The following is a 25,430-nucleotide window of genomic DNA, read 5'->3' as shown; positions in this document are numbered from 1 at the left end:
ATTCTTGACATATGGCTGTCAAGCCTCTGCTTAAAGACCTCCAAAGAAGGAGACTCCACCACACTCCTTGGCAGCAAATTCCACTGCCAAACAGCTCTTACTGTCAGGAAGTTCTTCCTAATGTTTAGGTGGAATCTTCTTTCTTGAAGTTTGAATCCATTGCTCCGTATCCGCTTCTCTGGAGCAGCAGAAAACAATCTTTCTCCCTCCTCCATATGACATCCTTTCATATATTTGAACATGGCTATCATATCACCCCTTAACCTTCTCTTCTCCAGGCTAAACATACCCAGCTCCCTAAGCCGTTCCTCATAAGGCATCGTTTCCAAGCCTTTGACCATTTTGGTTGCCCTCTTCTGGACACGTTCCAGCTTGTCACTATCCTTCTTGAACTGTGGTGCCCAGAACTGGACACAGTACTCCAGGTGAGGTCTGACGAGAGCAGAATACAGTGGTACTATTACTTCCCTAGATCTAGATGCTATACTCCTATTGATGCAGCCCAGAATTGCATTGGCTGCATCAATAGGAGTATAGCATCTAGTATAGTATAGCATTTTACCATATGGATATTGTAAAAGTTTTTTCTCTTCATTATTTTAAATTTGTTCCTGCAAAAACCAATAAAAATATTTCACAAAAAAGAAAAGAATCTGATAGACTGTTTCTGAATCTGGAGATCCCATCTGTTGTATATTAAAGTAATAGCACAGCCAAGTATGTATTGAGTTTATTGTATTGTATTGTATTGTATTGTATTGTATTGTATTGTATTGCAGAGTTTATTTGAATGCATAAGATCCAGCGGGAACGTTTATCATTTGCTGGTTCAGAGTGCAGGATTTGGATCCGTTGGTTTACGCTGGAGGGAATCCTTGCCATTGGTTCCCGCCAAAATGTATCTTTTTCCCTGCTAGTTCTCTGTTACTATATAAGCCCCAGTTTTCCCCATTCCCTGTGTTCTGGCTCTTACTTGTTCTTTGAAGTAAAGAGATGTTGTACCGGATCCTCGCCTCCTGCTTCTTATTTGCACTGAGCTGAAATCACTGAAGACCCACTACACAACACCATCGCCATCACAATCAAGAGCCATACAATGAACAAGGATGAATGAAACTGATTAATGCTGCAGTTGCGGCTCTCTGGCAAAGGCAAAATCCTAGACTCTCTGGGTTTTCAGGGCCCGAGAAGTCAACTGGAGAGACAAAGGAAGGCCGCTCAATGAAACTTTATTGGAGAGACAACACCAGTTCCATCACTTTTGCCCTCCCCTCGAAGCACACACAGGTGTGGACCTCTAGCACTGGTCTTCTGCCTTGCTGCCATAGACCTCCACCTCGCACAAGGTCAAGTACTCTTCAAGGTCAGGGATCTGGACACTCACATAGCGGCCCTTGAGCCAATCACAGTTGAAGACACTGGTGGATCCAAGCCTGGTGTTTGTGATGGTCCCACAGCTGCAGGGAGAGAAAGAAGGTCACCCCTAGGGTGGGGTCCATGTGGAATCTCCATCCTCGACTGTGGAGAATTTCACTCCCAAACTTACAGCGTTCCTAATGATACCACAAGAATGCGCTCTCCCTCTAACGCTGGCCTCCTGGGCGGATCTCATATCATTCGCGAATGTTGCTGCTCCCTGTCATTGTAGTCTAGACTGAATATTCCAAAATACGGTAACTACCACCTGCTTGTTCCATCTCTGTGCCCAGCCCCAAATGTGGATCAGAGTCACTGTTCCGCCCAGAAGAGTATGGTTTAAAAAGGAGGCAGAACCCTCAATTTCTCCTACTCCCCAATTTTGACTACAAATTGGAACTCTTAAGAGGTCATCCATCCACTTATCTGCCATGGACTGGCTGGATGCAGAGAAGTGGTGGGAGGGAACCCCCGAGGGAACCCCCAGGGGAAGAAGGGTCAGGGGACTGGTGGTGGGACAATGATACTTGGGGAGAGGACAAGAGGGAGCAGACTGGGAGGAGGAGGAGGAGGAGGAGGAGGAGGAGGAGGAGGAGGTGTTGGAAACTGAAGAGGCAACAGGATTTTGTGAGCAGGACGAGGCAGTGGCAGAGGGCAGTCCAGACTCAGAGACAGGAGAGGAGGGGCCTGGGAGACAGAGATGAGGCCAGCTGTGGTAGAATCCAGGTATCTCCCCCACCCCCTTGATCTCCAAGAACATACAGAGAAATGAAAAGAGCAGAGGGGAGATTGGTTGTGCATAGACACAGTCTCCGATTGCTTGGGGAAATCCCTGGAGTGGAGGGGACTGTGGGAAGTCAGGGACCTTCAGTCCTTGCAATTGCCTCCTTGGGGGAAGACCTACTGGGAAGAGTTCCTGAGATCACCAGGCCTGTGCTTTCTTGGTTTCTTTGAATAAAAGTGGAACACTCAGGAACAAAGACCTTTTTTAAAAAAAGATGGGGGAAATTTATAATTTATTGAAGAGAGCATTGTAAGCAAATGGGAACAAGAGCAGGATTTCCGTCTCACTTGTAAGGTAACAAAGATGATGGATATATTAGATGGACAAAAAATGTGGATAATGGATTGATGTGCAGTTGCAAGCGTTGGCATTAGACCCATGGGGGGGGGAATGTCACGAGATTCAGAGAAATCTCTTTATATGGATTTGTATTTGATTTTGCTGTAAAATTATATTTGTAAAATCAACTAAAAACGAGAGAGAGAGAGAGAGAGAGAGAGAGAACTTCAATGGCCATGGTGGCTTTTAAAAAAATTGCTGACCTACTCCTGACACCAGCTCCTGACATACAGTACATCAAATGCTATTGGATGGATCCTGCGATGTCTTTGTTACAGGGATTGAGGGTGTGGGAAATGGAACTTACAGGGTGTTGGACTTGCTACGGTGAGCCATAGCGTTGCCCACACGGATCTCAGCTCCCTGGAGTCTGGCGCTGCAGCAGTCTTGGCGGTTTTTCACCAACACAGTGGAGATGGCATATTCTTCGCCCAGGTCCACGTACCACCAGGGGTTCTTTTCCTTCTGTGTGTGGGTGCAGGAACCCGAGTCGAAGAACCCGTCACAATTCCCGTCCACGGCTTTGATTCCTCCTGTAAAAATCTCATGTCGGTAGATGGAGGACTGGAAGGCTGGGCGGCCTTTGGCCAAGTTGCGAGCTGGAGCAGGATGGGAAGGAGATGGAGGGAGAAGAAATGGTTAGAGGATGATACAGCCTCCACAGATGCTCTTCTCCAGACAAGAACAGGAAGCAGCAGAGACCCGGGGGTGCTTTGCAAAGCCCATCGGGAGACCCCCTTTCAGTGATCAAAGAAGCTGCAACAGAAGAGGGAGGAATATCGCCACACAGATATTAAAATACTTGCATTTCCAGATTTTATTTTTTCATGGCCATCCAACCTAGAGGTGAGGCTCTGCAGTGTTTAGGCTTTTAAACCACTTTGGTAGAAAAGTATACTGAGCATGCTCAGAGACGGGCCTTCTCCAACCTTGGAATGGCTATTAAAGGATGCCAGTGTTCATGCCGTCTCCTCACCTCCCTGCATTTTGGGGGAAGCCCAGTCCTGCAATAAGCTGGTGGTGCTGAGAGCTAGAGGCTGAGGCTGGTCCTTTCTCCTTCAGCCTGACACACCTTGCAGGGCTCTCGTGAGGATAAAATGGGGGCTGTCATTGTGCGGTGTAAGGGCAGGACAAAATTGCAGTGGCAACAAAGAGGTTGCCCTCATTTCCTCCCAGTGAGAATTGTGGGAATGTTGGTTCCGGTTTCCGCCGGCAGGAATGGCGGACCTGTTTTCCATCCCTCTGACCTTCGTAAGGAATTTGGCGGTTGCTAGGGGAGTAAATGGCAACCCCCTACCCTCTCCGGGGGTTACGGAGAGGGGCCGCTGGCCCGCGATGCCCCCAGACCCACTCCGACTGTTTATGGAGTGGGGGGAGCTTGGGCTGAAAAGCACTTACGAGGGCCAGGACTCCCGGACGCTAATCTGCATGGCGGGGATTTCCATGGTTAAAGAAGATAATTAGGCTTAAATCTATGGACATACTTCAGAAGGAGGGGAAGAAGCGCTGTTTACTGCTGAGAAATTTATGCTGCTGAGGGAGAGGAGGCTGTATTTCATCTGGAAGAAGGATTGATGGGGACGGAGCAATAAGGAAGTGAGTTTTTTTTATTTTTCTTCATATGTGTTACTTCGTACCTTCCCAGACGCGATGTCCTGGCTTGTTTGGAGTGAAAGAGAAGCAAAAGACTGTGTGAGTTGAACTTTATAAACTGTTGTTACTGAGCATATTTTTTAAAGATGTGGAGTTGCCGACGAGAAAAGCCCCCCTCTAGTTGGACGGAAGGAGTGCCTGGACGCGTTCGGAGGATTTATGAGCTGTGACGCACTTTGAATTGGAGCGGCGACCTGAAGCTAAGTTCAGCTATAGGGCAAGGAGATCCATTAATTTACCAAGAGTCTATGGTTTGATGTTTGGGTCTTCTGCCTGGAAAGGCTGTAAATTTTACGGAGATCGTTAATCTGCATGGTTATGAGAGAAAACGATGTGATTTGAGCTTTTTAAGATGGCGCTGCTTCGTGACGACGCAACAGGGAGCTCCAGACCAAGAAGATTTATGGGGAGGCTGGACTGATTAACTCACACAGGAGAAAGAACATTTGTGAAACCTTGTTTGATATTTATCTCAGCAGCTGGGAAACAATCGGTTGAAAGTGGAAAACATCTATGTGACTGTAAGGGAAAGATCTGGATTATTATGAACTTGGAGAGACGATTTGAACTTTAGAAAAAAGACGGCAGTGGACTGTTGCGAGGAATCCCCAATTTCTTGAAGCATGGGAACCCAAAAAAATTTTCTAGATGATTTGGCGTAACATTCGGTTTGATTGATATATATGTGTATAATTTGAAATAATGAATGTGGTATAATTGGTTTTAATTGGAAAATTAATAAAAATATATTTAAAAAAAAGAGAATTGTGGGAATGTTAGGGATGTGGATTAAGATATATTATTAGATAGATCCTATCCAAGCTTGTGTTAGCAAGCTTCCAATATCAGCAGAGTGACATTCCCCTTTTGTGCGCAGCAAAGCGTGTGCGTTCAGGTTTGCTAAAACCTGTACAATATTATACTTCCTGACAAAGTCCCCTTTGTCCCTCTTAAAAGAAATACACAACACAGTGTTTATAAAATAAGATAGAGTTTACTTACAGTTTCATCCTGAGTTAACAGCATAATCTCGGAAAAGGCAGGCTTACGTAGAAAAGTTACAGATATGTACATCTGGAGTCTACTTAGTAAAGTGAGGCCCCATCTGGTCTCTCTCTTGGCTGCAGGCCAAGAGGGAGAACCATCCTAACTGGAGATTCTCTGGAGATGTGTTCCCATCGAAGGAGAGAAGGCTAAGAGAGAGAATGGCTGCTGGCTGGGAGCTTTTGTCTGCCAGCTAATCCATCTCATCTACATATCTGGAGGAACAGGAAGCTGAACTTAGTCAGGTGTCCCTCCAGGCGAGTTCCTGTTAGTGGACACTTTAGGAACTGTTGTGACTTGTCTGCCCCAGTGTTCCATCCCACAAGAATGACATCTGAACACGATGTTGGAGATTTCAAGAGTGCGTTGATCTCCTGCCCTCCTTGTATATCTCATAGCACCTTCACCCTCATTTCACCTGAAGGAATGAGCTATACCAGACTGAAGGTCGCATTGGGCAAATGAGAAATCGAAAGGTGGGCCAGCTCCTCCTCCCTCTTCTCAAGCAGTCTTGAAGGACAATGTAGAATATAGTCCTACAAGGCCTATCTTGGGACCGAGTATGAAAGCACACTGGACGTGCTCAGAGACCGGCCCTCTCCAACCTTGGCATTGATGTCAAAGAATGGCAATAGTCGTGGCCTTCCCTTACCCCTCCCCAGACCTATTTTTGGGGCATGCCCAGTTGTGCAATGGGTTGGTGGTTCTGAGAGCTGGAGGTGGCACCATCAGGAGGTCTCTTGGAAAGAGCAGCCACCTCAGCCAGCGCTTCATCCTCTCCTCTTCCTGGGGATGGAAGAGTCTCAGTCCAAACGCATAAAGGGAGGAATCTGCTGGATGGGGGCAATGCCAAAGGCCCTTCCCAATCAAAGGAACGCACATGCCAGATGGTTAACTCTTTATTATCAAAGAGAACACGGTCGCTGCTAGAGCTCTGGAGACCTAGGCATGCTAGTCTAGCATCTTGGTAGGTATTTCCAGGTCCGCGCTTTAGGGAGCGGTTGCAGCAACAGGGGACATTTCCTCTGCCTCCGACTCTTGCCTCCTGGCGGGAACAGTTCCTCCCAAATCACTGACCCCACCCCTTCTTCTGTGTTAGGCAGCAGCCCCTCTTCCCCTGGCGCACACTCAGCACCATCCTGCCAGTCCCCGGCACGAAATCCCTGTAAGCCTTTGGTTCACTACTTTTCTATGAATCAATGTGATTTCCCCTCTGGATGAGATGAGGAATAGAATCATAGAATCATAGAGCTGGAAGAGACCACAAGGGCCATCCAGTCCAACCCCCTGCCAAGCAGGAAACACCATCCAAGCATTCTTGACATATGCCTGTCAAGCCTCTGCTTAAAGACCTCCAAAGAAGGAGACTCCACCACACTCCTTGGCAGCAAATTCCACTGCCGAACAGCTCTTACTGTCAGGGAGTTCTTCCTAATGTTTAGGTGGAATGCTTTGGTGGTGGTGGGGAGAAGTATCACTTGGGTTGGGGTCTGACCCACAGGTAAGACCTCCCTTAGCAGCTCTTACCACTTTGCCATTCAGATCTGCAGCTCTGGGCGTCCCCACATGCTGCCAGGAGCGCCAGGGCCAGGGGCCAAGTCCAGGTGATGAGCATCCTGCAAGCGGAGAATGGAGACAGCTGTGAGGAGGAGCCCCTGCGGAAGCCCTAGGAGTCTCTGCCTCCCTTTTGCACCAGGAAGAGGAAGAAGGTGGGGAAGGTGGGCTCAGGGCTGGCTAGGAATTCAAAGAGGAGCCTTTGGATGAGATGAATCGAGGGCCCTTTTGGCCTGAGAGATGGACTCCCTTCCTCAAATGGCCAGGAGCATTTTGAGGAAAGTGGTGTTCCTGCTCGGTCCTCCTTGGTAGCATGGGTGAAGGAGGCGAATCCTCTGTTTAAGGGGGCAGGTCAAGGGTGCTGGACCAAGAGAGAAGGTTAGCTGATAGCCCTAAGAGAGAATAAGGTGAAAGACAAGGCAGGCAGGTGAATTGGGATCACCAGCAGACAGCCTGGCATGTCTACACTACACTTTGAAGCAGCACAAACTCAGGACAAAAGGGAGAAACATGCAAAGAGGAAGGCACGCTTGCAGGGCCGTCTTGAGCAGATCGCGCGCCCTGGTGCTGAGGGGCGGAGATCGCTCCGCCGCCCGCCCCGCCCTCGCAGGGCGCAATTGGTTTCCGCGCGGCGCCCTCCTTGCCAGCCACCCGCCGTGGTGCACTGCGCCACCGGGGGTCTATGTAGAGCCGGCCCTGCACGCTTGGCAAACCCTCATCGCGATCAACTCACACCCAGAAACTGATCTCCCCACTGTGGAAGGACACATGGATCCAGAATTGGCCTCCACAATCACTTACGGACACACTGTGAAGACCAGGTTCATGGAAGACAAGCTTCATCATCAACGAGGGATTGCTAAAGAAGAAGCATTGCTTGATTCGACTTCCTTCTTGCTTAACTCCCATAAGAACTGTCCCTCTCCCTCTGTTAGAAATACCTAACAGACTTCTAGCCTGCCTCCAAGAAATACTTTTTTCTCGACTCAAAGCCTTGAAAGTTATAATGGTTTCAAACCAGATTGAACATCCAATATAGACATGCCCATTCAAGCTCTGGACTTCAGACATCACATCCAGTGGGTCCCCCCAACTCACTTTGGCTCTCTTTCTTGGGGTCAGCAGAAGCCTCTGTTGTCCTTCCTGGTGGGTCAGCAGCCACAAGTTCTTCCCCGCAAACTGGCTCAGAGACCTCCTTGCTTCCACCTGAGTTCTGGATTTTCTATTTGGCAGTTCTGGTTATATCCTCTTCCGAAGGGGCAGCTCCTGCCTGGCTCAGAATTACCCAGCCAATCAGAGAGATGTTGATACCAGGATTGAGCCCATCAAGATCAGGTTTTCTTCCAACTGGGCTTATGTGGTTGCTGACTCTCTCCCAAGAGGAAATAACATTTTGTTAAGGGTTGTATTACTTAATCCACAATAGCCAACAGTCAGGAGCAAGGAAGAAGCTGCATATTTACGGGCAGGTGAGAAGTTTATCTTGTTGCATCTGAGCCTAAAAGCATGCTCAGCCCTCGTAGGTATTCAACAACAGCTTTGAGAGTACCAAGATATTTTTCTGGAATTTGTATGTGTGTCCAGTCGTAATATGTGTTGGTCGAGGACTGGTTGGACGCACAGGAATGGTCGGAGGAACCAGCTGGGGAACCACCAAAGGAAGAAGGCTCAGGGTCCAGGGAATGGTGATGGGACAATGATGAGTGGTCAGAGGGAGAACTGAGAAGAGGAGGTGTTGGAAGCTGAAGAGGTAACAGGGTTTGGTGAGCAGGAAGAGTCTGTGGCAGAGAGAAGTCCAGACTCAGAGGCAGAAGCTGAAGCAGGAGAGGAGGGAAGCCGAGAAGCAGAGCTGAGTCAGGCTGCTGAAGAGTCCTGGGTGTCTCCCCCTCCTGCTGCGACAAGCAGAACCAGAAGAGGGATGGAAAGGGTGGAGGAGAAGTTGGCTTCACACAGGAGAAGTCTCTCCTTGCTTGGGGAAAGCCCTGGAGAGGAGGGGACTGCTATGGCTGTGAGGGGGTGGGGACTTTCAGTCTCTGCAACTGATTGAGTAAGATCACTGGGAACGAGCTGCCTCTCTGCTCGTTGGGCCTGGCATTCAACCAAGTCTTGCTTTTGCTAATCAAGAGTTAACTCCAACTTTGAACTGTACAATTACTGACCAGGAGTGCCTGATCACCTCATCTGTCTCCAGACAGATATCTGAAGAAGTGTGCATGCACACGAAAGCTCATACCAATGACAAACTTAGTTGGTCTGTAAGGTGCTACTGGAAGGAATTTTTTTATTTTGTTTCAACTACAGCAGACCAACACGGCTACGGTACCTACCTGTAACTGTTTTGGTTGTGTTCAGTATGTGCACAACCTTGCAAACACACATCGCCACAACCCACCTGTTCCTTTTCACCTAAACTTTCCACCTAAACATTAGGAAGAACTTCCTGACAGTAAGAGCTGTTCGGCAGTGGGATTTGCTGCCAAGGAGTGTGGTGGAGTCTCCTTCTTTGGAGGTCTTTAAGCAGAGGCTTGACAGGCATATGTCAAGAATGCTTTGATGGTGTTTTCTGCTTGGCAGGGGGTTGGACTGGATGGCCCTTGTGGTCTCTTCCAACTCTATGATTCTATGATTCTATTCTATGATTCTATCCCATGCTTCGTTGTTTTACAACTTTAACATCAGCTGCAAAACTCACTCTGTCCCAATATAGTTTTCACCATTTTCCCTCTCCTTTCCTTCTTCCTGGGAAGAAGAGTGGTCTGTCAAACTGCAGATAACTCATATATGAACCTTATCAGTTCCTTGGCAGCTCACAGACTCCTTTTCTCCTTCCTTCCAACTGAAGATAAATGAGCAATTATACTTCAATTAAATTAAATTCCAAGTCCTCGTAGCATTATTCAGTTCACTCCGTAAATAATAAAGGATGGGGAAGAGTCAGCTCTAAGTTTCCATCATAAACCTTTTGCAAAATAGAGCTTCCCTCACTTTTCCTTTTTTTTTTTTTACACACATGGTTCCGTTTGATGTTATATTCCATATTTATAATCCAATTTCTTCCATCCTCGCTTGGACAAATATAATTTGAACTAACATTCAGAAGAGGGTTGCCAAATCATAAATTTAGAGAAGGAAACTTTAAATAAAGAAACCATAGGCTCCCGTTCCCCCCCCCACCGTTTTATCTCAAGTTCAAACCTTAAAGTCCTCGCAGTTCATTTTGTCCCGCAGTTTGTGATCTCATCTCTTCCAGCATGCGCCTGTACTTTAGTCCAATTAAGCTCCAATTAACAGGAAAACCTCAGTTTCTGAATGGTGGCATTGGAGGGTTTTCGACAGGAAAAGTGTTTTTGCACTCACCGCCTCCCTGCCCCCCACATTCCATGCCAGAACGAGAGCCAGGTACCAAGATGAACAGCGAGTGAAGCCAGTCCCCCCCTGTCCCTGGGGGGAATTTGCAAGGATAATTAACCTCAGTCATCCTTGTTTTTCCTTCGCCAATGATTTCCTACTGTCATGGGAGCTGCCTCCCTTAAGGCAGAGTGGAACTGGAAGCCACCTTTCTAGCCTGTTTGAGACATTCTTTGAGAACTTCCGGACAGTAAGAGCTGTTCGGCAGTGGAGTTTGCTACCAAGGAGTGTGGTGGAGTCTCCTTCTTTGGAGGTCTTTAAGCAGAGGCTTGACAGCCCCATGTCAAGAATGCTTTGATGGTGTTTCCTGCTTGGCAGGGGGTTGGACTGGATGGCCCTTGTGGTCTCTTCCAACTCTATGATTCTATGATTCTTAAAAATGGTGGCCACCTTGGCTCCCAAACCCATTGTCGTGATCCCTCTTCATACACTGAATATGCTCCTTTGACAGCTCTGCTCTTAACCGATACTTGCAGAGTGGAGGTCCATTCAAGTTTTCCTGCTACGTGACTTGAGAGGGTCTCCGAGGTTAATTAGGGGCTGCTGCATTGTTCTCTGTTTCAGACGTGTGGTTTATGTGCAGTTACCTTGTGTACTTAGGACACCCTAGAATTATTTTAACACTGGCTAAAGGTAAAGGTAAAGGGACTCCTGACCGTTAGGTCCAGTCGTGACCAACTCTGGGGTTGCGCGCTCATCTCGCGTTATTGGCCGAGGGAGCCGGCGTACAGCTTCCAGGTCATGTGGCCAGCATGACTAAGCTGCTTCTGGTGAAGCAGAGCAGCGCACGGAAACACTGTTTACCTTCCCGCTGTAGCGGTTCCTATTTATCTACTTGCACTTTGATGTGCTTTCGAACTGCTAGGTTGGCAGGAGCTGGGACCAAGCAACGGGAGCTCACCCCGTCACAGGAATTCGACCCACTGACCTTCCGATGCTAAAATAAAATAGAAAAGGGGAGCATGTGGGTATATCTGATTTTGAAGCCTAATGGAACACAAAGTCAGGGTTCAGAGATCTATGCCTCCTGCACATGTTAAACTCCTATACCAGCCGAGCACAGAAATCTCTCGCCCATTCTTTAGGTCCATATCTAGCGAGGCATAGAGCTGATCCATGAGGAGCAAAGTGGGGGTCCTGTTGGCACTTGTGAGCTGGCTGACTATTGAAAATGTGAGGTTTAAGTACAGTTGGGGTCCAACTCTTCTCTCTGGAGAGGGGAAGGGCTTTCTGAGTAAGCAAATAATGAGAGCCATTCTCCCAGAAATTCATATGTTTGCAGGTGCCACTGTTTGGTTATCTGAGTCAGACATTCATGTACAGTGGAACCTCGGTTTATGAACACCTCGGTTTATGAATTTTCGGTTTATGAACGCCGCGGACCCATCTGGAACGGATTAATTCATTTTCCATTACTTTCAATGGGAAAGTTTGCTTCAGTTTATGAACGCTTCAGTTTATGAACAGACTTCCGGAACCAATTACACCCATGCTTCAGTTTATGAACGCTTCAGTTTAAGTACTCCGCGGACCCGTCTGGAACGGATTAATCCACTTTCCATTACTTTCAATGGGAAAGTTTGCTTCAGTTTATGAACGCTTACTCCGCGGACCGTCTGGAACGGATTAATTCACTTTCCATTACTTTCAATGGCAAAATAAAAAAATTCCTTCAGTAGCACCTTAAAGACCAACTAAGTTTATATTTTGGTATGAGCTTTCGTGTGCATGCACACTTCTGTATCTGAAGTATCTGAAGAAGTGTGTCTGAAGAAGTGTATCTGAAGAAGTGTGCATGCACACGAAAGCTCATACCAAAATATAAACTTAGTTGGTCTTTAAGGTGCTACTGAAGGAATTTTTTTATTTTGCTTCGACTCAGACCAACACGGCTACCTACCTGTAACTTTCAATGGCAAAGTTCGCTTCAGTTTATGAACGCTTCAGTTTATGAACAGACTTCCGGAACCAATTGTGTTCATAAACCGAGGTACCACTGTAGTGAGGTTAGGATACAAATCCTTCACGTTTGGGTAACTGAAGGGTCTTATAACAAGTGTTTTGAGCCGGTGCAAGGTTATGGGGGCATCCTTGGGATGAGTAATTTGTTACAAGACCGATATTCTGTTCTTTCTTCCCTATTGTAGTTCTGCCTGTTTCCCCTCTTGTTTAATCTGCATACTTGGGGGTTGAAGGGATATATGTAGATATATAATATGTAGATATAAAATATGTAGATATATAATATAATAGACAATCTCTATAAGGAGGTGCCTGATACATACAAATAAATGAGAATGAGTGAGAATGATTGGTGTTGCAATGCCTGCTTTCTGGCACAGTTAAAACCACAGACTCTCTTGATTTCCAGGGCTCAAGAAGCAAAAGGGAAAGAGGAAGGAAGCCTGCTCAATGGGCATTTATTGGAGATACACGATCTATGAAATCACCTCCACCCACAAAAACCCACCACCCACAAGTGCTGGTCCCTAGCACTGGTCATCCACCTTGGTGCCATAGACCTCCACCTCGCACAAGGTCAAATATTCGGCACGTCCCGGGATGTTGACGCTCACGTAGCGGCCCTTGATCCAATTGCAGTACAAGGTGCTGATGGATCCAAGGCTGGTGTCTGTGATCGTCCCACAGCTGGAGAGAGAGAGAGCACATCAGCTGTAGGGTGGGTTTAATGTGGAATCTCCATCTAAACTGTGGAGGAATACATTCCTAAATATATGCTATTCCTCATGATCCCAGTCAAAGGGTGAGATGCCCAGTCTCCCCCAAAAGCTGGCCACCCTGGTGTTTATAAAAATGATAATGATAATGAGAATTTATTTATACCCTGCCCTTTGGGGCGGCTTCCAACAAAATATTTAAAATACTATAAAACATCAAACATTAAAAACTTCCCTATACAGGTCTGTCTTCAGATGTCTTCTAAAAGTCAGACAGCTGTTTATTTCCTTGACATCTGATGGGAGGGCATTCCACAGGGCGGGCACCACCACCGAGAAGGCCCTCTGCCTGGTTCCCTGTAACTTCACTTCTCACAGGGAGGGAACCACCAGAAGGCCCTCGGCTCTGGACCTCAGTGTCTGGGCTGAATGATGGGGGTGGAGACGCTCCTTCATATGACTCACTACCTTTCATTGTAGTCCAGATTAATTACTACACAATTACCACCACCCACTTTCCCCATCTTTCGTCACTGTCACTGTCCCACCCTTGCAAAGGGGGCAGGGTGGAGGTTGGGGGAAATGAAACTTACAGCGGGTTGGACTTGCCCTGGTCAGCCACGGAGTCTCCTACACGGATCTGGGCTCCCAGGAGTCTCGCGCTGCAGCAGTCCTGACGGTTTTTCACCACCACGGCTGAGATGGCATACTGTTTGCCCAGGTCCACGTACCACCAGGGGTCCTGGTCTTGATTAGTGTGTGTGCAGGAGCCATTGCTGAAGAACCCATTACAATTCCCGTCCACTGCGTTCTTTCCTCCAGTAAAAATCACATTTGAGTAGATGGAGGACTGGAAGGCTGGGCGGCCTTTGGCCAAGTTCTGAACTGGAGCAGGATGGGAAGGAGATGGAGGGAGAAGAAATGGTTAGAGGGTGATACAGCTCCTCTCTGGACAAGAACAGGAAGCAGCAGAGACTGGGGGAGGCTTTGCAAAGCCCTTCAGGAGACCCCCTTTCAGTGATCAAAGAAGTTGCAACAAAAGAAGGAATCCAAGGCCTGCCACAATTCCCATCCGCAGCTTTGCTCGCTCCCGAAACATCCTGGTAGTACAAAATTGCAGTGGCAACAAAGAGGTTGCCCTCATTTCCTCCCAGTGAGAATTACATCTGAACACGATGTTGGAGATTTCAAGGGTGCGTTGATCTCCTGCCCTCCTTGTATATCTCATAGCACCTTCACCCTCATTTCACCTGAAGGAATGAGCTACCAGACTGAAGGTCGCATTGGGCAAATGGGAAATCGAAAGGTTGGCCAGCTCCTCCTCCCTCTTCCCAAGCAGTCTTGAAGGATAATGTAGACCAGTGTTTCCCAACCTTGTGCCTCCAGATGTTTTGGGACTACAACTCCCATCATCCCTAGCTAGCAAGACCAGTGGTCATGGGAATTGTAGTCCGAAAACAGCTGGAGGTACAAGGTTGGGAAACACTGATGTAGACTATAGTCCTACAAGGCCTATCTTGGGACTGAGTATGAAAGCACACTGGACGTGCTCAGAGACCGGCCCTCTCCAACCTTGGCATTGATGTTGAAAGATGGCATCATTCATGGCCGCCCCAGATTGAGGAGGGATTGGGCCGGATTGAGAAGGCGATTGGGCTGCATCTGGCCCCCGGGCCTTAGGTTGCCTACCCCTGCTCTTACCAATGCCTTGCAGCTCAGGCCTGCAGCTCTGGGCGTCCCCACTCCATGCCAGGAGCGCCAGGCAGGTCAGCATCGAAACCCAGGTGAGGAGCATCCTGGAAGGAGGGGAGATGAGACAGCAGTGAGGGAGGGGTCTGTGCTGGAGACATGGGGGTCTTAGCCCCATGAAAGTAAAAAATAATAATGGGGAAGGTGGGCTCAGAGTCAGCCAGGAGTGCTGAGAGGAGGCCTTTGGGTGGATCATGAGACCTGCTGGCTAGAGCAGGCATCCCCAAACTTTGGCCCTCCAGATGTTTTGGACTACAATTCCCATCTTCCCCGACCACTGGTCCTGTTAGCTAGGGATCATGGGAGTTGTAGGCCAAAACATCTGGAGGGCCGAAGTTTGGGGATGCCTGGGCTAGAGAGCTCCACACCCTTCCTGAAGCGGCCAGGGAGAGGGAGAGTGTTCCTTGTCAGCATGGAAACAGGGGGAGGGGGAGAGCGAGAAGGAGAGAGAGTTTGGAGAAAGTGCTGGGAAATTATGAATGGCGAAACTTGCATTAACAGTGTTCTAGGAATTCTAAGGTCTTATATATAGGTAAAATAAATGTTCATAAATGTACAAGGCAAACACATACATAAGTACAGTGGTGCCTCGCTAGACGAATTTAATTCGTTCCATGGGTCTTTTCTTATAATGAAAAATCCGTCTAGCGAATCCCATAGGAATGCATTGAATTTTTTTTTGAATTTTTTTTTTGCCCATAGGAATGCATTAATTGAATTTCAATGCATTCCTATGGGAAACCGCGATTCGCTAGACGAATTTTTCATAAAACTAATTCGTCTAGCGAGGCAACCTCCACTAGAAAAAACCTTTCGTTAAGCGGAAATTTCGTTAAGCAGGGCATTCGTTAAGCGAGGCACCACTGTACATCAACCACGTGTCTGAAATAGTACAGGAGAGCAATCCTGAAGCCATTTTGACTCTCCCAAATTGACGTGTAATATTTCTCTGCAAGGAGGAAGGAAATGGGAAAAGCTTTCCAATGGTCTTTGGACTGTAGGAGCTTACATCAAATACAGTCTGGCAAGTATCTGTTAATCTGAGCAAACTCTCAATATGCATAAGAGATTCAGGAACTAAGTATTTACCATCTCCAAGGAATGGCCAGGCTACCCAGAAAAGGGAATCAGGTAATAATAAGGCCTTATCAGGTATCCTGGCAGACAGGAGAGAAGCAACAGACTCAGATTTCTGCTGGGGACCACCTCTTTCTGTGATGTACATATGTTTTGGGGGGTGGTCTTGAGCTACAGGGTGGGCAATTTCAAAAGTCCATATAAGCACTTGCACACCAATGTTCTGGCTTCCTCTCCTCCCTCCCTCCCTACGTGGGGCAAGCGGGGGACCCTGTTGCAACAGTTTAATAAAGATCAGGCTTCCTAGCTGCTTTGCTTCTCAATATTCTCTGGTTGGCCTCTGTTATTTTCTCCTACCGATAGGGAACCCACTTAAGGACTCTATATGAGCTCTTGGGTACCCCATAAGGGGGGAAAGGGCAGTTTTTTCTTATAACAACAAGAAGGTTTGTGTACCTGCTTAAGAGGATGCAGTTTTCAAACTGTTGAAAGGGCGAGGCAGGAGACAGAGGAGTTGGTTAGAAACCGCTGCTGCTGAATAGATAAGATGGGGGAACACAGAACCGGTGAAAGTGCAGAACCACAGGTCAATGTATGAAAGATCTGGATTTTGTGTGCTTCGGGGTCTCTTGCCTGAACCATGAGGTTGGCAGGGCACCATTCGTGATCAAGAGCAAACGCTGCCTGTTTTGCTACCGCCGCCTGGCTTCCTGATCACAAGGCAATGAACACTTTCGATTGTTGTCCCTTGGCAAGAAGGACAAGCTGCAAAGATGCTTAAAGATGCAGGAGGCAGTTCCTCTGGCAATGGGGCTCACTGGGGGGGGGGTCCCTAACAGACTTTTTAAGAGACCTCCAAAAATATAGGGTGGTAGCCAACTATGCTTATCTCAGAGTGGAACAATTGAATACACCTATCTTGGTCATTCTGACTTCTGTGGTATAAGAGAATATAGTATTGATGAAAATTAACAAAAGAAAACGAAAAGAAATAGTGCGCTAGATAGACTAAGTGGTAGGTGCATGATGGAGCGGCGGGAAGCCGTTAGAAACTCAAGAAACCATTTTCTTCTCTTTCTTCTGGATAAGCCTTTGGTTTGTTCTTTTTAAATTTCAATAAAGCATTAAAAAATCTTGGTCATTCTCATTTATTTCAATGTGTCTACTCGGAGTAATACTACCCATAATTTTCTGGAACTGTATAACAAAGTCTTGAAAGTTAAATTCATCCTGTAAAGACGCTCCAAGCTGAAGACGGGGGATAGTCTGCTCTTCAGGTATCATTTTTTATTTCATAAAATTTAAACCACTTGATTGTAGAAAACCTCTAATCAGTTCACAAAACTTACCTTGCTTCTCTTTGTTGGGACCAGCAACCAGAGCTTCTTTCCCCCAAACGTTTCCTCTCTGCTTCCATATGAGTCCTGGAGCTCTCAGGCAGCCCTGGTTTTATGCTCTTCAACTCCCCCAATCAGGAAGATGTTGAAACCAGAATTGCACGCCCTCCTTCTATTTTTTTTTTTACTGGGGTTTAAAAGTCACTTTATTTTCATATTAAAATTACAAAAAAAATGAAACATTACAAAATAATATAACGCAAACATTACATGACATAACATAATTAAGCATAGTCCAATATAAAAAAAAACATAATCTCCAATCAATACATTAGAAGACCAGAAGAAGAAAACCAAGGAAAGAAAAGCAAGAAAGAAGGGAAGGAAGAGGGGAAGACATCTAAGGTAAGAAAACCGTGGGGGGAAAGGGGGAGAAAAGGGGGGAGGGGGAAATGTGAGAGGAATGTGTAAGAATTTATAAAAAGAAATAGGGAGAGGGGAAAAGGAGAAGAAAAAAATGAAAAATGAAAAAGGAATGAAATAAAGTTAAAAAAAGATAAAATCGGGCTTGTGTTTGTTCCTGACTCTCTCCCAAGAGAAACCCTTTGATTGAAGGTTGTATTACTTGCTCCCCAACTCCCAGCACACACACAGGTGCAAGGAAGAAGCTTGCATTTATTGGGGAGATTAAAAAGTTGAGCTGCCTCGTTTGCATCTGAGTCCGGTGAGAGGACTCAGATCTTTTGCTGGAGTCCAAATGTGCATCTGTTACAAATACATGTTCATCCTTAACATTATGCCCCATTGCACACACCAGGAAATGAAGAAAGCTTGGTTTATCAATGCGAAAAAAGAGGTACTCAGGGTCCCTTTAAACTCTATGATTCTGCAAAATCATACAGCACAAACAAATCTGATATCTAAAAAGTAAAGGAGTCCCTTGATATCTGGTGTAAGAAGGTATTATTCAAAGATAACATTTGTTAAAAGAACAGAAGCCTTTTTCCTAGGTATTGCAGGTCAAGACTTGCCAAAAGAGCATAAGAGACTATTTATGTACCGTATGCCACAATAGCGGCTAGGATATTACTAGCCCCCCCCCCTAAATGGAAAGAAGACAAGATACCAACTAAAGAAAAAGAAAAATGGCAAGAAAAACTGATGGAATATGCTGAAATTGCAAAGTTAACCAGAAAACTCAGAGATAAGGACAATAGAGACTTTTTAAAAAAATGGCCCTTGTGGTCTCTTCCAACTCTATGATTCTATGATAATAAAAAAAAAGTTCTACATACATGTCGTCCCAGAAGATTTTTTTACATAGCCACCACATGTGGAACATAGTTCCAGTTTCTACACCACATCTCCAACAAGTACTAGATACATTTTTGTACGTTTTTGAAAGCTTCCATGGCGTCAGGTACCAACGGTATTGCATTTTTGGAAAGTTTTCCCTCAAAGTGTAACGCGCTGTGAATTTCCATTTCACTTTCCATCAATTTTCCCACTCTTTCATTTCTACAGTATACCCAAAATCCTGGGCCCATTTGATCATAGCGGCTTTCACCAATCCTACGGACTATGCCGCTCCATGGTGGTCACTGATGAACTGTGACGAAAGACAAACTCATGGTTGGGATGTTCCGCCGAAGCAAGATTTTCGATTATATTCCGGCACTTGTAACTGACCTTTCCTTTCTGCACCCGTGGAATCCTGATTCCTCTCTGCAATAACTATTTCTTCACCCGGCATCATTTACTGGGGGGACCCTCTTCTACTCCCATAATTAAGGAATTCTTAAGTATGTACAATGTATAAGGGATTATTTGCTGCCCGCATATTTGTGACCCTTCTGTCTGAAGCACAATCCTTACACTCTTGTCTCTCTTGTTTCATATCAAAATAGATTAGACCTTAACAGAAAAGGTCTAATATCTGACCTTAACAGATTAGACAACTGGGCCAAAGCAAACAAGATGAATTTTAACAAGTAGAAATGTAAAGAAAGTAATACACTTGGGCAAAAAAAATGAAAGGCACAAATACAGGATGGGTGACACCTGGCTTGAGAGCAGTACATGTGAAAAGGATCTAGGAGTCTTGGTAGACCACAAACTTGACATGAGTCAGCAGTGTGATGCAGCAGCTAAAAAAGCCAATGCAATTCTGGGCTGCATCAATAGGAGTATAGCATCTAGATCTAGGGAAGTAATAGTACCACTGTATTCTGCTCTGGTCGGACCTCACCTGGAGTACTGTGTCCAGTTCTGGGCACCACAGTTCAAGAAGGATACTGACAAGCTGGAACGTGTCCAGAAGAGGGCAACGAAAATGGTCAAAGGCCTGGAAACGATGCCTTATGAGGAACGGCTTAGGGAGCTGGGTATGTTTAGCCTGGAGAAGAGAAGGTTAAGGGGTGATATGATAGCCATGTTCAAATATATAAAAGGATGTCATATAGAGGAGGGAGAAAGGTTGTTTTCTGCTGCTCCAGAGAAGCGGACACGGAGCAATGGATTCAAACTTCAAGAAAGAAGATTCCACCTAAACATTAGGAAGAACTTCCTGACAGTAAGAGCTGTTCGGCAGTGGAATTTGCTACCAAGGAGTGTGGTGGAGTCTCCTTCTTTGGAGGTCTTTAAGCAGAGGCTTGACAGGCATATGTCAAGAATGCTTTGATGGTGTTTCCTGCTCGACAGGGGGTTGGACTGGATGGCCCTTGTGGACTCCTAGATCTTTTTGACATGTACTGCTCTCAAGCCAGGTGTCTCCCATCCTGTATTTGTGCCTTTCATTTTTTTGCCCAAGTGTAGTACCTTACATTTCTCCTTGTTAAAATTCATCTTGTTTGCTTTGGCCCAGTTGTCTAATCTGTTAAGGTCATTTTGAAGTGTGATCCTGTCCTCTGGGGTATTAGCCACCGCTCCCAATTTGGTTTCGTCTGCAAACTTGCTCAGGATGCCCTCAAGCCCATCATCCAAGTCATTGATAAAGATGTTGAATAAGACTGGGCCCAAGACAGAACCCTGTGGCACCCCACTAGTCACTACTCTCCAGGATGAGGAGGAGCTATTGATGAGCACCCTTTTGGGTTCGGTCAGTAAGCCAGTTACAAATCCACTGAATGTCTAGCCAGCATTTTACCAGCTTTTTTACAAGAATATCATGGGGCACCTTGTCAAAGGCCTTGCTGAAATCAAGATAGGCTACATCCACAGCATTCCCTTCATCTACCAGGCTTGTAATTCTGTCAAAAAATGAGATCGGATTAGGGAAGAATGAGGTCCAGAAAACAATCAGTTAATGGGTCTAGATGGTGGGAAGCAGGATCCACTTAATTTTTTTAAAAAATCCCTAAGCACTTCATGTCACTATTTGTCTACTGTGGGGCTTCGCCGACACACCTGACAGATGGTTCCAGCGAAACGGCCTCAGGGGTCAAGCTTCCAGGGCCTTCCCACTGGTGATTCCAACACAAAAGCACCTTCCTCCTCTTTCCACAAGGCCCCAGCAGACTATTTGCTATGGAGCATACGGACATGGTTGGTGCCTGGCCAAAACAAATACCCTTTTCCGTGTTTCTTTGCATGATAAATTTCTTACATTCAAATCATTTGGCACTAGCCAGTGAATTCTTTTTTTATTTCCACCTGTGGCATGCACTTGCAGTTAGGCTGGAGAACACACAACCCATAACCAGAGTTGTGGGTTGTGTAACTGGACCCACAGGTGTTGGCACACGGGAACAAGAAAGAAACTGAGGACAGGAAGGAGAAAACTTGATGTCCTCAATCTCTTGGTCTCAACATCTTTCGGATCTGCTTAGGTTTTTCTGAGCCAGGCAAGAGCTGACCATCACGAGGGAGATAAAACCAGCAGGGCTGCTCAAGAGGAGGTCCAGGACTCTTCTCTAAGTGCTCACAGACCGACTGTTTGATGATCTGTTCTAGGACCTTTCCTGGTATCAATGTCAAGGTAACCAGTCGGTAGTTATTCTTGCGGGTTGTCTTACAAACACCTTGACCTTGGCGCTTCCTAAATAATGGCCCATCTTCCTGACGGGTTGTAAACCTCTCCTGAGCTTCATGATAACAGCTTTAGGAACTGTCAAAAAACAACAACAACCCAGGCATTATATCTAATTTCTGGTGTTAACCCCTCCCTTCCCCGCACTATAATCAGGAATCGCTTCAAGGAGTTGTGGCTCTGAACACTGAGGAACACTGAGAACGGAGGGAATTTCTGTATCTGCTTCCTCTTAGAGCAGAATTCACCAAGATCTCTAGTTGCATGACTAACAATAATAATAATAATTCTGGGCAGCCACTCTGGGCAGCTTCCAACAGAAATATTAAAATACACTAATTTCTTAAAGATTAAAAGCTTCCCTAAACAGGGCTGCCTTCAGATGTCCTCTAAAAGTCTGGTAGTTGTTTTTCTTTTTGACATCTGGTGGGAGGGTGTTTCACAGGGCGGGTGCCACTACCGAGAAGGCCCTCTGCCTGGTTCCCTGTAACTTGGCTTCTCGCAGCGAGGGAACTGCCAGAAGGCCCTCAGCGCTGGATCTCAGTGTCCGGGCTGAACGGTGGGGGTGGAGACGCTCCTTCAGGTATACAGGACCAAGGCAGTTTCAGTTCCCATTGTGATAGATTCTTAGCAAACGGGACTTGCAGTTCCCACACACGGTCAGCCCGCTTTCGGGCTCTGTTCTCTAGCACGGGCAAAACCATGCGCCCTCTTGGTTTTGACGGCCTGATGAACAAATTGGAGAGACAAAAGAAGGCTGTTCCGTGGATATTTATTGGACAGTCAACATGGGTTCAACTAGCTCTGTCCCTTCACCCCTCTAGTGATCCCTAACACTGATCACCCAGCTTCGTCCCATAGACCTCCACCTCACACAGCGTCAGGGTGGATGCTTCTCCCGGGAGATTCACGCTGACATAGCGGCCCTTGAGCCAATGGCAGTTGAGGCTAGTGAAGGAGCCACGTCTGGGGTCGGTGATGTTCCCACAGCTGCAAAGAGAAAAGGGAGGTCAGCCATGTCTTTGTCCCGACGCCTCTGTATGGCACTGGACTCACAAAACCATCCCTAGCTGCATTGGAAGACCCCTGAAGCCACCTAGGCCAGGATCCTGCATCCACAGTGGCCAACCAGGTGCCCCAATGGAAGTCCACAAGTGGGACTTCAGAGCAGCAGGGCTCTCCCCTCTCCCTGGGAGCTTACCTTCCAAGTTCCGGACTGCAGAATCCGGGACCGGCAGCCATTTGACACCGGAAGTTGCATCGATGTAACTTCCGGTGTTGCTTTGCCCTTCTATGGGCACCCAAAATGGCCACCGCTGGCTTCAAAAGCCGCTTGTACGCATGTCAGGAAGTGTGCCGACGCAACTTCCGGTGTCGCTCCGCCCATCTATGGGCACCAAAAATGGCCGCCGCCGACACCGTAAGTCGCGTCTATGCACTTCCGGACATGCGTAGATGCGACTTTTGAAGCTGGCAGCGGCCATTTTTGGTGCCCATAGAAGGGCAAATCGGAAAGGAAAAAAATGGCCGCCGGCAGGAGAAAATAATGGAGAAAAACGGGAGACGAAGTGATACGGGGGACCACCGGGAAAAGGTAAGTAAAAAAGGGGTTTTCCCGGGGAAAACGGGAGACTTGGCAGCTATGCCTGGGAGTCCCAGAAACAAGTATACGCCTCTGAAAGTGGAGGGAGAACAATACCCATCATGGCTAGAAGCCACGGATAGACTTATCCTCCAGGAATTTGTCTAATCCTCTTTTGACGCCACCCAAGATGGTGGGGGTCACGGTTTCTTACGGGAACAGACTTACAGTTCGAAGCTGAGAAGTGAGCTTCTGCCGGCTGCCTTTCCAAGCTTATTAGCCATCTTGGTGCTGGAAAGTGGGCAGCTCACCAGTGGAGTTGGGAGAATAAGCAGGAGACCAGAGAAGAGGTGACCAGAATGTGGGAAAGTTTTAATATAGGAGAGAAGAAACATGAGTTGGCAACAAACTGTTAGGGGTTGGACTGAGGAGGAATGGTATAGATTTAGAGCGGTGGTTTGCAGAAGGTCATAGTTCAGAGGCTGCAGAGGGGAGAAGCTGGGAAATATTGGGAGAAGAACAGCAGGAAGAAGAAACATCAAGGGAGAGACAGTTGACAGAGTCAGTGTCTTTAGAAAGCATTCCTGGCCCCCCACCCTCCCAGGACCAGGCGTGTATTGAGAGTAGTAGAACAGAAATCTCAGACGCAGAAAGCACTGATCAGCCGGCGCAGGGATGACATAGAATAGGAGGGACGGAGGGGGTGGGAATTTTCTCGGAGCAACGCCATTATCTAAGAGAGGTGGCATTCCTTCGTCTCTCTCTGTGAATATTGAATAAACCACTTGGTAAGAACTCTACTTGTTTATCTGCTTCTTGGCTGACACCGTGGGAGGGATCAGATTCCCTGAAGGCTGACGCAAACTTAATATGAAGGAGGTCTTCAAAGATGTGCAGGATCCACTTTTCTCCTACTCTCCCTTCTCACCAATTATGAATTGGGGGTGGGACTACAAGTGATCTTAAGGGATGCAGTTGCTGCAGAGCAGGTGGGGAGGGGAGAGGCAACTGGTCCTTACAGGGGGTTGGACTTCCCATGGTCAGCCACGGAGTCTCCCACACGGATCTCGGCTCCCAGGAGTCTCTCACTGCAGCAGTCCTCGCGGTTCTTCACCACCACAGTGGAGATGGCAAACTGCTCGCCCAGGTCCACGTGCCACCATGGTTCTTTTTCAGCGTTGGTGTGGGTGCAGGAGCCATGGAAGAAGTTCCCGTCACAATTCCCGTCTATGGCTTTGCTTGCTGATGGAATAATTGGATGTGAGTAGATGGAGGACTGACAGGCTGGGCGGCCTCTGGCCAGGTTGCGAGCTGGAGAAACAGCATGGTGGAAAGAAGATGGGGGAGAGAAAGAAGAACATGACTAGAGGAACAGCATTCCATGAGTTTGTAACTGTAGCAAAAAAAAGAAAGAAATGAGATTCATAGATCCGTAGAGTTGTAGAGTTGTTTTTGCAAAACCCATGCTGGGTCTTAGTAATCACAGTATCCTTTTCTAAGTGCTCACAGACGGACTGTGGAATTATTTGTTCTAGGACTTTTCCTGGTATCGATGTCAAGCTCACTGGTTGGTTGTTGTTTAGTCGTTTAGTCGTGTCCGACTCTTCGTGACCCCATGGACCATAGCACGCCAGGCACTCCTGTCTTCCACTGCCTCCCGCAGTTTGGTCAGACTCATGTTGGTAGCTTCAAGAACACTGTCCAACCATCTCGTCCTCTGTCGTCCCCTTCTCCTTGTGCCCTCCATCTTTCCCAATCTTTCCCACTGGTTGGTAGTTACCTGGGTTTTTCTTTCCCCCCTTTTCAAAGATGGGGACAACATTTGCCCGCCTCCAGTCTGCAAGGACCTCACCTCTTCTATCAGCTCCATCTGGTACGCAGGATGAGGCCCTACCTGCCCGCAGACTGTCTCAGCAGAGTGGTGCATGCTCTGGTTATCTCCCGCTTGGACTACTGCAATGCGCTTTACGTGGGGCTACCTTTGAAGGTGACCCAGAAACTACAACTAATCCAGAATGCGGCAGCTAGACTGGTGACTGGGAGTGGCCACAGAGACCATATAACACCGGTCCTGAAAGACCTACATTTCTGAGTAGCATTCAAAGTGTTGGTGCTGACCTTGAAAGCCCTAAACGGCCTCGGTCCTGTATACCTGAAGGAGCGTCTCCACCCCCATCGTTCAGCCCGGACACTGAGGTCCAGTGCTGAGGGCTTTCTGGCGGTTCCCTCCCTGCGAGAAGTGAGGTTACAGGGAACCAGGCAGAGGGCCTTCTCGGTGGTGGGTTCCACCCCATGGAACGCCCTCCCATCAGATGTTAAGGAAATAAACAACTATCCGACTTTTAGAAGACATCTGAAAGGCATGATGTGGAATTAGCAGAGGGTGGAATTACTCTCCCATCATGGCTTGTCGCGTCAAGACTTTGATTCACCCTTCAGGCTTTGCAATGGATCGTGGGAAAATGATGCCAAATCACCACCCACTGGGTAAGATGATGCCCACAATTTCATTGTCACAAAGCAGCTTAGAGGCCACTGGTTCGGGGAGAAGCAAGAGTGCCCTAAGGGGGTGGGGGCACCATTTGGCTTTGCCCACAAACCAGCCTTCCCTGACCCTTCCCTTTCCCCAGGTCGTACCAGCACCTCGCAGGTCAGGCTTGCAGCTCTGGGCCTCTGCACACTCTCCCTGGAGCGCCAGGGCCAGCAGCCAAATCCAGGTGGGAAGCATCCTGCAAAGGGGAAGGACAGACGTCAGAGTTTGTATTTGATATCCCGCTTTGTT

At 47.2% G+C, this 25,430-nt stretch overlaps 1 protein-coding gene across 1 annotated transcript; it reads right to left on the bottom strand.

The window, feature by feature from the left end:
• Positions 1 to 1,297: 1,297 nt before the first annotated feature.
• LOC118089696 (uncharacterized) lies at positions 1,298 to 25,376 on the bottom strand. Its single transcript, XM_060278181.1, has 10 exons — positions 25,286 to 25,376; positions 23,668 to 23,959; positions 21,911 to 22,056; positions 16,159 to 16,210; positions 14,578 to 14,672; positions 13,470 to 13,761; positions 12,695 to 12,847; positions 6,764 to 6,852; positions 2,847 to 3,138; positions 1,298 to 1,457 (listed from the first exon to the last, which is right to left on the bottom strand). Exons 1-10 carry the CDS (start codon positions 25,374 to 25,376, stop codon positions 1,298 to 1,300), a joined length of 1,662 nt encoding a protein of 553 aa, XP_060134164.1.
• Between the last annotated feature and the right edge of the window lie 54 nt (positions 25,377 to 25,430).

The sequence above is a fragment of the Zootoca vivipara genome, chromosome 8, assembly GCF_963506605.1.
Source record: "Zootoca vivipara chromosome 8, rZooViv1.1, whole genome shotgun sequence".
Lineage (NCBI taxonomy): Eukaryota > Metazoa > Chordata > Lepidosauria > Squamata > Lacertidae > Zootoca > Zootoca vivipara.
The sequence above is the reverse complement of the archived record's forward strand: the minus strand, read 5'-3'. Positions and strand labels throughout refer to the sequence as shown.

Coding starts and splice junctions, on each gene's coding strand:
- LOC118089696 (XM_060278181.1), bottom strand. CDS start 25,376: ATGCTTCCCACCTGGATTTGGCTGCTGGCCCTGGCGCTCCAGGGAGAG. Junction 16,211..21,910: donor GGTCTATGGGACGAAGCTGG/GTGATCAGTGTT, acceptor AACCAACTCCTC/TGTCTCCTGCCTCGCCCTTT. Junction 6,853..12,694: donor GGCACCAAGGTGGATGACCA/GTGCTAGGGACC, acceptor CTCCGCTTGCAG/GATGCTCATCACCTGGACTT.